The following is a 12,706-nucleotide window of genomic DNA, read 5'->3' on the forward strand; positions in this document are numbered from 1 at the left end:
ATTTGTCCACATCCTTATTTCCCTCTTATATATTTTTAATGTGTGTAAATCTCTGTCTGCATAAGTGAGAAATTTCCATCCATTGCTGTGAAAAATCAATTGCTTTTGATTTAGAAAATAGGAAACTATCAATAGATATACCAGTGCTTTTTATGATTTCTGATCTCTATATACCAAATTATTTCCCTTAAATGATGAAGTTTCATTTTTATGTACAATTACAACATTTAAAAATGATAAGTTATGTAAAGAGAAATAAGTTTATTGTTTCCATAACTTAAAAGTGGGACTAACCTGATCCTGCTTGACCTGATATCAAATTGCCCAAGTGTGGAGGAAAATGACTTAAGTGATACCATTGAAATTGCTCTGTGTTGTACCAGATTTAAATTCTAAGTAGTTTTCATTGTTGAATTGGCATCACTTGCAAATGACCATCAATAACCTAATTAACATAAATTTCAAAGACCACTTATATCAGAGAGCTGTGATTATCTGGAGTGAGCTGATATTTAAATATGCATTTAAAGATATAAATTTTATTTGTTTTTAACAAACTGAAGCTTTTCCACATTTTCAAATAATACTTTATAAATCATTTTAGGAAGTTGATGAAAACTTCTGTTTGATGCTTAATGGCATCATCTTTAATGATGGGACTGCATCTGTTAATATAGTAGTGCAACAAAGTCCCTCCAATTGGCAACTAGTTCTGTCTCACAGAATTTGGGATAATACAGAGCTAAATTCAATAGGAATTTATCTTTATACTAACTTTGTAGAAGATTTTATTAGCAAAGACAATCATCTTGGAAAGCAATTCTACTTATGAAAATTTGCCTTAGGGGGAAAAAAAAGCTCAGATTGCGTACAAAGCTATATCCACAAATGTATCCATTATAAGATTTTTAGAATAATAGATATATAGATATGATTGATGGTCATAATGGGAAAAAGAGTAAACTTGTGGCTAAGCCTATTAGTGGATAAATAAGCAATATTTAAATATAATAGAGATGATGCACCTAGATGAAAAAATGCTTAATGTATAACAGTAAATGAAATTGGATGAATATTAAGATGTTTTGAGCACGTATTTGAAATGGTGGAAAAACACTCAAAGATCAAATTGATCTTTTAAAATAAAGAGTTTATATGGTATTTGCTTTGCCTGTTTTCAAAGTGATGTAGAATCTTGTTAATTTTGCAATTTAAATGAATAAAGGAACTAATTTATAGAGTGTCTTACTTCTAATGGGCACCTACATAAATTATACTTCATTTTATCTTATGAGAACTTGATGATGAGAACTTGATGAGACTTATCTTATGAGAACTTACGTCCATTCTAAACAATAAGAAAATTTGAGCCAAATTGGGAACAAGATCTACTCAAGATCATACAGGTAGCGAATGTAAGAGCTAGGATCAACCAAAAGCTGAGACCACGCCCAGGCTCTTAACCATTTATTCTACAGCAAGGCTTAAACACAAGTGAATAATCTAAACTCAGATATTTCTAAATGCCTGCTTGGTTACAAGCTGTTAATATTCTTGAAATAAATTTTCTTCTTGATTTATAATAACCAAATGAACTCTTCTGATCACTAAACCACTTGAGGAGCAGTTCTTCTCTTTGCACACACTCTCTCTCTCTCTCTCTCTCTCTTTTTAATAGAGCAAAAATCATCATTTAAAAAGCATAGATAAAAACCAAAGCCACAAATGAGGACACATGTCAAAAACTAACAACTTATGTAAGGTAAATTACTGAGAAACTTAGGTAAGCAATGACAATACACATTATCTGATTGAAATGTAGCCAACTGAACTCAGCTTAGACGAACAGGCAGGCGCATTCCTGAAACGAAGAGAAATATGAATAATACACTAGTGTGTATGTTACTGTGTTAGCAGTTCTTTTGTATTTTTGGCTTTAACCTTGACCAGAAATGACACCCTATCACCCAGCATTCTTTTGCAGCTGCTTGTGCTACTGACATCACAAGCATGATTTCTGATTTCCTTCTGACACTATCACCATCCTTAGTTGTATGGCTCAACTGATGGTGATAACACTTATGACATAGGCTTGGGTAATATTTTTCAATTTCTTTAACTCTACATGTTTTTCTGAAGATAAAAGTCAAATAAACTCTTCCCCTCAAGCGGCCTGAGGTGATTCGTGAAAATGGTTCGCTATTCACTTGACCCAGAAAACCCCACAAAATCATGCAAGTCAAGAGGTTCAAATCTTCGTGTTCACTTCAAGAACACTCGTGAAACTGCCCAGGCCATCAAGGGTATGCATATACGAAAAGCCACCAAGTATCTGAAAGATGTCACTTTAAAGAAACAATGTGTACCATTCCGACGATACAATGGTGGAGTTGGTAGGTGTGCCCAGGCCAAACAGTGGGGCTGGACACAGGGTCGGTGGCCCAAGAAGAGTGCTGAATTTTTGCTGCACATGCTTAAAAATGCAGAGAGTAATGCTGAACTTAAGGGTTTGGATGTAGATTCCCTGGTCATTGAGCATATCCAGGTGAACAAAGCACCCAAGATGCGTCGCCAAACTTACAGAGCTCATGGTCGGATTAATCCATACATGAGTTCCCCCTGCCACATCGAGATGATCCTCACTGAAAAGGAACAAATTGTTCCAAAACCAGAAGAGGAGGTTGCACAGAAGAAAAAGATATCCCAGAAGAAACTCAAGAAACAGAAACTTATGGCACGGGAATAGATGTAACATAAAATAAATGAAAATAACAGTAAAAAAAAAAAAAAAAAAAAGTCAAATAAAATTTGTTTTTGCATTTTTAATAAAATAAAACACAGAGACAAATAACTTCCCAAAATGCTTCTACAGCTTATTGTATAATTATAGGGCAGACACCCCTGTACCCAGAAACAAGGTCAGCAAATAGACTTTAGCCAGGCACCCCAGACACCCATTTATGTGCCCCATCCCTATCACCATCCCTCCTCCTAACAGTTTCTCAACTTTTTGAGCAAACATTTCCTTGCATTTTAATAGATTTATCACCCAAGTGTTTATCACTAGATTCTATAGTTCAACTTTTTTATTTTATTGTCAGGTATATTTGTAAAGATTTCTCTTAATTTTCAGATTCCTTTTCCATCTCTTTCTTTTTCTTATAAATTAACTATCTGCCAGTCATTTAGTCATCAAAATGTCCCATAGTATGTAGGGACTGCAATTAGAATAATCCATACTGTAACAGACCCTATCGGGACAGTCTAACATGTCACTTTGTCCTCTGTATTTTCTCCAAATTGGTGCCGGAGTCCTGAGACTTAATCATTCACAAATTCTTTTATAAAGACTACAGGTGTTTTGTTTGTTTGTTTTTCATATGGGGCAGTATTTTCCTGCCCCTTCAGACCTTGCAGCCTAACCCCTGTGCTCACCCTGACTGGGTTGGGCAAAATCCCAGTTCAGCTCTCATCTCAAACTGGCCCATCATGTTTGTCAATAAACAACTCTTGGCTCTTTGAAGATTATTCTGTTTTCAGATACATCCATCACTCTGTGCTTTCCTCTGCACCCTGCTCTCACTAACTTTGAAACCACAAGGACTTATGGTTCTTGGTAGTTTGTTTTGACCTGCTTATATTTTGAGGTTCATAGGAATACCTTTGTAATTTAATTTCATATTAAATATTATCCATGGGGGGGTTATTTTACTACCTAGTTGCTCTATGCGATTTTATGTGGAAATGCAGGGAGATTCAAATCTATGTAGTCATCATCATCATCTTTCCAAGACACCATTTTGCCTTTGTAATTCCTACAAGAAGGAAATGAGTGGAAATCAATGAAAAACAATGGTATTTTAATAAAATGTAGAACTCTTGAAAATCACTGATTTTCCAAGTTATGATATTTTTTTTCTACCTTTTGTGTAGAGGCCACAGCAAATAATCCAAATATCAGACTGTAAAGACAGGCTTCTTACATAGATACTGTTAGAGAAAACAGCAGTCAAGGTGCTACAGGTGGATATTATAAATTTTCTCCCCTGAGTTTGCTTGAAGGAATAAACACTCATGATTAGAGGGACCATATAATATTCATAGTAAAAATATTATTTGCTGTAAATAGATCTTTGACAAATCTGTTCTTATCGATAGATGAGAGCTCTAAATACCAAACTCCGTTAATATATTGAAAAATATTTTCTAAATATGAGAAGGAGTTATGGACAACAAACTTAGTAACAAGAACAAATTCAAAGTAGGCATAAATTCTATGGGCAAAGTCAATGACAATTTAAGAGAATGCACATTTTTAAATCCCCTTTTTACCAAGAAGTTATAGTACATCTACTATGATTATTTTCTGAAATTTTGTTTTATTATGTATTTTCCTAATATATACAATGGCATTATATGCATATATGTGTGTATTCTAATATGTGTGTGTACCAGGATTGGTGATAGTACTAACAAATATTTTAATTTCATATAAATGATTCCCCAATTCATCCATCCCCAATAATGCTACTTTTAATCTTCCATTTTTTTTTCCTGTGTAAACCATTGTAATAGCTTTTTAATTGGTTTCCTTGCTTGGACAATTGCCCTCTATAACCTATTTCCACAAAGCAGCAATTTTTTTGAAACTTTAAACAGAGCTGTGATTGGCTATTTAAAACCCTCCAATGATATTCCATTGCATGTAGAATTATATACAACTTTTCTGTGTGATCTAAAAGAACACACATCATTGAACTACTTCCACAGACACATGCCTTTCAATACTCTCTTACTCACTGAGAACATTCTTAAACATCAAACCTTTCTAAAATTGTCCAATTCCAATCTATGTTATGTTTTTTTCATAGTTCTTGACATTATCATAAATTGTCTACTTATTTATTTTTTATTTTTATGAACTCCTTCTTGTAAGCTTTGTGAGAATGGGAAATTTTTACTTTGTTGTTGTTGTTGCATTTGCTACTTACTTAACAGACGAAAAAATCTGGGTTCGCACTAAGGCTAACAGGCTGTCAGTCAAATAATTCCACTATCAGGTTATTTGCCACAATAATTTAAATTGACACTGGAACTCAAAACCAAAATTAAATAGAAGAAAATAGCATTGTTTAGATCAAGAGAAACTTGGCCAATGGGAACGTTCTAGGTAATTTTAGTATCCTGCATTTTAAATTTATCTGATGCTGTGTGTAAGTCACAGCAAGCTACCCTGTCAGTGCATTTATTGTTTACAACTTTCTTTACCTTCCTTGATTTGACATTATTGCAAATAGAAAGAAAGGAAATAAAAGAGGAAGAATAAATAATCTAAAATAAATGAAAAAGAGCTTCACCTAGAAAATCTAGGAGCAAAACAGTGCTGAGAAAGAAAACCTGACACCTGTCCAGGGTTAAGTGTTCATCAGATGAAATACAGACGGAACTGAATTTTCTCAGTGAGGAGCTTGCACGGGTGGAGATCTCTGTGGGTTGAGTTACTATTATGCATCAACTTGTTTTTTTTTAAGTCATCATACTCTCTGAATCAAAATTTTCTCAGGCTCTAGATGTACAGAAAAGTTTCTTAATGAACTCAATAGACAAGGTTTCTAGAACTACTATGGCTAATATAAATACAGTACATGGAATTTTATCATTCTTGTTATTTTTCTCAAACTAGTAACACTAGTACATGAAGAAAATCTACATTGGCCCCCAAAATACTCATCGTTTTTAAAACATAGAGGGAAATATCTGCATAAGATAATTGCTGTTCCAGATAAATTGCTAACCTAGCATAGGCAATTGCAGAACTTAGCAGTTCTAGCAAATAATATTTTTAAAAGTAGCGATTTCTTCTGTTTTATGCAAAGGGTAAACGTGTAGGTCATGCTCATATAATGTTCAATGAGAATTCTAATCAATTAAAATAATGATAGGAGAATAATGACCTACCTGATTTTTGAACTCTCTTTAAGAACTGTAACATGTAAATAGATTAGTGTTTAACTAAAATTAAATCAACTGTTTAATATTAACTTGATTAAATGATCTTGAGAAATTGTATGACTACAAAATGCCTTCTGAAAAGCCAGACATGTGATGAATTGATAAGATTGCTAGCATGATGGGTTAATGCACTAGATGGCACTAATTGTATGCCTTTTAAGTATTATAAAATCGAATTTAGTGTGAAAAAAGAAAGTACCTCACACTCGAAATGTTTTTATCAGGTATACTTTATGAAATTTCTTTGATATGTTATTTGTAATTTCTTATTACCGGTTTTCAGATCATCAGAAAAAAGAATTAATTATAGTCACTTTGATATTAAGTGAATTTCAAATTGAAAAATATAATTCCAGGATTTTTTTTAACCTAAAGAAACTAATTTACTCCAGGCAAGATGCAAAAGTATTCTAGTACAGAGGATTAAGTGATTCAATTCAAGTGAAAAGTTCTACACCAATTACATGGTTTTCCATGAACTTTACTTATCAAAAAGATTAAAGTCTGAGAAAATAAATAAATTCTTTAGATTTTCTAAACAAAGTCTAAACCTTAAAGCATGAAAGAAATTTTGTGCTCTGCAAAATTCTTTCCTTGTGATTTTTAGCACACAAACTGGGAAAGAGGGAAAATGAATGAAATCTTGTTACTTAAGGAACAAAAAGCAAGACTATAAATGAGACAAGTTTCAAAATAAGCAGTTTCCATTTAAAGTACCTTTAGAAATAAACTTTAGTAACCACTGTTTTATTTATTAATAAATATAAGGAAGGCAAAAACCATTAATTAATTAATCTATACCTACTTGAAAATAAATAAAATATTGATGTTAGGGGCAACCTGGTTAACTATGAACCTGTTGGTTTTATTTCAAAGTTCGATTAAATAATTTTAAACTTTTTGTTATGCTAAAAAATATAACAGTATCTGTTCAGGGTGTAATTTTCTTTAACCAAACTGGACATTGTTAGAGTGAGCAGAAATTGTTACTGAGAGCCAACGTGTCAGTTACTTCAATACAGAAGCAGTTGAGGAGTTTCCTTAAATTCTGGATAGCCAAAGTTTCATAAGTTAATTAGTTGAGAAAAAGTGAATACACACAATGGAGTGGAATAAATGAGATTTCAAATCATTAATAAAACGCTGACACACGCACACACACACAGGCACATGACTAAAACTGCTTGGGGTTTTCCAACCCTTTCTTTCTTATGGACAGTGTGGTGAACTTGTAGATTCATGGGGAAGTTTTTAAAAATTCCTCCATTTTTAAAAATTTTATTTTCAGGTAGGGCAACAGTGGGGCTGGTGGTAGAAAGGACAGGTGGTGATGGCAGAAGGGGAGGTGTGCAGGAGGAGGTTATGAAAGACTAAATAGATGGCCACAACCCAGGTGAACATGCGACCTTAACTTTTTCAATCAGAATTCCCAGATATTGCAGTTGACTGTAGTCAGTGTTGCTTCCAAATTGATCCACACTCCTTCAAGTTAGACTGATGATTTTAAAAAATCAAAATAAATAAGTTAAATGCAAAAAATAAATCATCCCTCTTGCTCTTTCTCACTTGCTTTCTTGCTCTCTCTTGGTAATTGCTCAATGTTTAGTTTTTAAAGTATCGATTTTTACTTTAATGGTTTTTATTTTGATACTGATGAGTCTGCACAAATCTTGGAAATGCAGTCCACTGAAAAGGTTCTCTACAAAATTCATTCTTTTATGAGTTACAGAAATGATGGAAGACGTTTTGGAAAGTACTCTAGGTTTGAATGCTACCTAGAAAATTCTTCCAGTACTCAGAAAAAATACTCTATAACGATTTCCTTTCTTACACTATCATATATGAGGTTCTTCCTCTCGCTGTAGTACTATGTTGGGTTGATGTTAACCTCCCAAAATGCACAATGGAGCCCTATCATGCATCCATTGTTCTATCTTCTTTTAAGTTTATTCATTTTATCTCTATCCTCTTTCAGAGATTAAAAATAACCAAAATATAGGGGATATAAACTCATTTCTGTGAGTTTGAAAGCATTTAAATGTAAGAAATAGAAGCAATGTACTAAACTGGTCTTATAGATGACTTTAATAACTCAATTTTTTGTGAGTTTTGAAAACATGTACAGTTATATCATCCAAAATAACTCATAAAGTTAGAACTTCAAAGCAAGTAAATAGGCTGACGACTCACATTAGTAAAGGATAGTTTATTTTTTTAAAAAACTTTTTAAAAAAATTATCCTTACATAATAGCTGTATATATCTACAGGGTACATGTGATGTTTTGATGCAGACATACAATGTATATTAATCAAATCAGGGTAATTGGGGTATCCATCAATGGAAGCATTTATCATTTCTTTGTTAGGGGCATTCTAATTCCATTCTTTCACTTATTTTAAAGTGTAATTTATTATGTAATGAAGACATTTAATTTTTGATGATTAATATACTTTTCTTGCACATAGCATTAATGGGTAAACAGGAGACTCTGCACATAATTTTCACTTTCAAAAATTTTGTATTTTAGATTAATTTAATTTTAGGTCTCATTTATCAGTAGGAAGAAGCAATACACATGAATGAACACAAATTGTTGTGGCTTATGATAAAGGTGAAAGACTAAGAAATATAGATCTTTTTACATAACAATATTTCTATAGGAAGATCATTTCTCTGGATCAAGAGGAAGAGACACATCTCCCTAACTGTCAGGTTTTGGTGGCAAGAGAGAACACTATATTGTCCCTCTCTGCTGGGCTTTAAGAATGTGGTCTTTATCCATGGAAGATGCCTCAGCCCCTGACCGATGCTGACTAGGTCTCTAGGTTGGTCGTCCTCAGCTGAGCAAGGAATTGGGAAGATGTGATGGAAGATAGGGTACGTGTCTTTAAAGTAAGGGTTGGGAGTGGATGAGGCCCATAGAGAATAACCCATCCTATATTCAGGGCACTTATTTCTCAGGCTGACTTTCACTGGCTTACCTTAAGGCTAACAAAAAGAAAGAAAGAAAGAAAGAAAGAAAGAAAGAAAGAAAGAAAGAAAGAAAGAAAGAAAGAAAGGAAGGAAGGAAGGAAGGAAGGAAGGAAGGAAGGAAGGAAGGAAGGAAGGAAGGAAGGAAGGAAGGAAGGAAGGAAGGAAGGAAGGAAGGAAGAAAGAAAGAAAGAAAGAAAGAAAGAAAGAAAGAAAGAAAGAAAGAAAAAGCTTGCATTCTTCTTTTTGTTACAAAAACGTACCTAGCCCCTCTAGCATAAATACCAAAAGAGATACTCCTTTTATCCTTATATAAAATGTATTTTTAAACAGTTACCCAAATCACTTACCTACCATGGTGTGAAGTGACTTTTAATTTAATTAGGTTACTAATATTTCAGGGGGCAGGAGTTTCAGTGTATTATCTTCATTTATTTGCCATACAAAAAAAGATGATGAAAAAAGTATGCTTATGACATTCCTGCTTTTTATTTTTCCTTGAGTAGTGTCCTTCCCCTCCCTTCCCCTCTCCTCCCCTCTCTTTTACCCCTGCCATTCAAACCCCCTCTGAAAGTAAGGAGAATTAATCAGAAATGCACTAAATCACAGGTAGGGAAATGTGCGTACATCATCATCTCTCTCTTCCTAACCAGCCTTCTACCTTCCACCATCACTTCCCTAGAATCCATTCTCAGCACAGCAGCCAGAGAGAGCCTGTAAACCACAGCTTGGTAGACAATAGCCCACGGGACAAAACTGGACCATTGTTTGTTTTTACAGATAAAGTTTTATTAGAACACAAGCATACTCATTCATTTACCTGTCATCTATGTTCCGCCTCCTATCTCTGAGCTCATCTTCTGCTTCCTTCCCCGCCCACACTCCACTTAGCTGTGAGCTGAGTAAGACCTCCTTGAACATGTCAAGCAAGCTCCCACTTAGGGACTTTTTCTTAGCTATTCCTTCTACATGGGATACTCTCCCTATATTTCTAAATAGCTGACATCCTCACCTCTGCATGCTGTGTCGGTTTATTCACAAATGTAGTGAGTAAATGAGCATCTGCACATACAGGGTTGAAATCAGAACTATTTTCTGGGACCACCTCTGCCATTAACTAATGTGTTCCAGTGCTCTACTTTCCTTGTCTATTAAAGGAAATGAAGATATTTGGTTAGTTTCTTTTCAGCCCTTACATTCTTTGACTTTACGATCATCAGTCAAAAAATAAATAAATAAATAAAAGCAAATATAAATCAAGGTTCATTTCTGAACTTCTGGATCTGTTTTGCAAAGACTATAACTATGATGATAAAACAAAAATTCTAAATAAAATGATTTTTGTAATAAGTGTAAAATACTTTTTCTGGATATATAAGAACAACCTTCATGTTTGCTTTCATTGCATGTGTTTGTTTGGAAACTGATCATTTCTATTGATGAGGAAAAACAAATGTTTATCTGGAGGAAGGAGGAATGGCCAAATATATATTTCTTCAAATATTTTCTACAGGCTGCTTGCCATTCACCTTATTTCATTTGCTCTTTGTTTACCTTTGGAAGATTTGTCAGAATTTTTTTAAAATTAAATTTTCAAAATTCTCTAGATAATAACTGTTCCTATACAAAGTTATTAATTTATAAGTATATTATAATTCACATGCTTATTTTAGACCTTTAATTAAAAAAACTCAAAATATAGGCTCTTTGTTATGCTCTAAACCCATGCTTCCTTTGTCAAATTAGCAAAATGTCTTTTATATGAATGTTACTTATGTCAGCCATAATATAGATTTTTGTCATTCACTTAGTAAATATTTACTAAGTGCTCACTATGTTTGAAGTACAGTGTTTTGGAAATAGCAAGCTTATTTGTCTCCAAAATACACAGAATATCTCTTGATGTAACAGGAAAGTCTACCATTCAAGAAATGCTCTTAATTCCTTCCTCAGTTACAGTTCTTTAAAATCTTGTCGAATATTTTTCCATTCTTGGGATACTTTACCACAGGTACTCACCAGCAAATTGGTATTAACTGATCAACACGTAAGTGGACATATAGGAATAACATTTATCGGGTGATGGGCAGGTAGGGATGGGGGGATGGGTATATACATACATAATAAATGCGATGCGCACCAACTGGGGGATGGACACTCTTGAAGCTCTGACTCGAGGAGGGGGGGGGCAAGGGCAATATACATAACCTTAACATTTGTACCCCAATATGCTGGACAAAATAAAAAAAGAGAGAAATAATAAAATAATTACTTTTGTTTAAAGCAATACATATATATATATATATATATATACACATATAAAATCTTGTCAAATAATTAATATTAACACTAAACTAGAAAGAACCCTAGGGATAGCCTAGGTGTATTTCTGATTATTCAGATGAAGAAATTCTGTCCCAGATACTGAGTGTTGACTTTTCCAAGTTCACATATTTAGTCCAGGAAAAGAACTAGAATACAGAACTCCTACTCAGGAGAGAAACTATCCCATCTCCTTAAGGACTGGGTATTAGACATAAAAATCTGTCAATAAAAAATAGATATGTGTGTTCTCTCCCAAATGCCTGGTGCCACAAATCATAATTATACATACAATAAGCTTTTAAAAATTATTCTTTACAATTTCATCTTCATTCTTCCTTGCAGATTTGGTAAATGTCTATGTCGTATAATTCTACTGTTTGCTTCTGACTTAGAATGTTGAGCTGGTTCAAAATAAAAATGTAAATATCGCCTTCAAAAAAAGAGCACATTTTCTTCATAGGTCACAGATTACACTGTGAAAATGGCCATTTAAAAAAGTGATGTTACTAAAGGAATGGCAAGGGTGATAAGCCTCCCTGCTTTTGTGATAAAGAGAACCTCAACATGTTTGCCGTTCCCAGTCTAGACTGATCTGACTAGAAGAGACTCTGCATTGGTGATTTATTGTCATCCATATCACATTCCAAGCTCTAAAACTTCACTGTGTCACTGCTGGAAACTCGTTGCAATCAAAATAAGTTCTAGTGAACTATCGGAAACAGTTAATTTCTCAGGGATTCTACAAAAAAAAATATCAATTAAAAAATAAATTGATTTTGACTTACCAATCATCTGATTCTCCTCCATTCCATTCCATAGGCCCATGGCGGCCCCACCTTTCATTTCGGAAGTCTATTACTATCTTTGGTTCATTTCTCTTCCCATTACAAAAAAAAAAAAAATTCATACATACTAAAGAAAACCATCAAGAAGCATAGCTTAGATACCTAATAATGAATCTCTTTAAAAATCTATAGTTTCCTTCAACTTCCTGTGAACTGCTAAAGGTAGAGTGTGATTATCTCCATATTGCTGTCATCTGAGCAGAATGCAAAATACTTAGTTTTGGGAGGGGAAAAGCCATTTAGCAAAACCCGTTTATTCATGAAAAGTAATTGTGGTCAGACATATTTAGCTTATATTACTGGCATTCATCTCAAAGTTCTGTAAATATTTATAGTGAATTTCAATGCATGTAAATACTGTATACCGTTTCAGCAATTTAATGGGATTCATTTAAAGAACATGAAAAAAATGGACTTCGCTGCCACACTTCAAAGAACTGAAGATATTTTTCATTTATTTTCAAATGTGTATGTTTTAGAATGGGAAGGTCCACATGGAAAGAGAATGTGTGTCTGTCACTGTGCAGAATGTACTTTAGATGCACCATTTTA

General features: G+C 33.7%; 1 protein-coding gene across 1 annotated transcript; it reads left to right on the plus strand.

The window, feature by feature from the left end:
- The first annotated feature begins 2,159 nt into the window (after positions 1-2,159).
- Positions 2,160-2,784, plus strand: LOC105858200 (large ribosomal subunit protein uL22-like). The gene has a single exon (XM_075997700.1). It carries the CDS (start codon positions 2,192-2,194, stop codon positions 2,744-2,746), a length of 555 nt encoding a protein of 184 aa, XP_075853815.1. The 5' UTR covers positions 2,160-2,191; the 3' UTR covers positions 2,747-2,784.
- The last annotated feature ends 9,922 nt before the right edge of the window (positions 2,785-12,706 follow it).

Source organism: Microcebus murinus, chromosome 25, assembly GCF_040939455.1.
Source record: "Microcebus murinus isolate Inina chromosome 25, M.murinus_Inina_mat1.0, whole genome shotgun sequence".
Lineage (NCBI taxonomy): Eukaryota > Metazoa > Chordata > Mammalia > Primates > Cheirogaleidae > Microcebus > Microcebus murinus.

Bases quoted from the DNA above. Each gene is read 5' to 3' on its own strand.
- LOC105858200 (XM_075997700.1), top strand. From the start codon at position 2,192: ATGGTTCGCTATTCACTTGACCCAGAAAACCCCACAAAATCATGCAAG.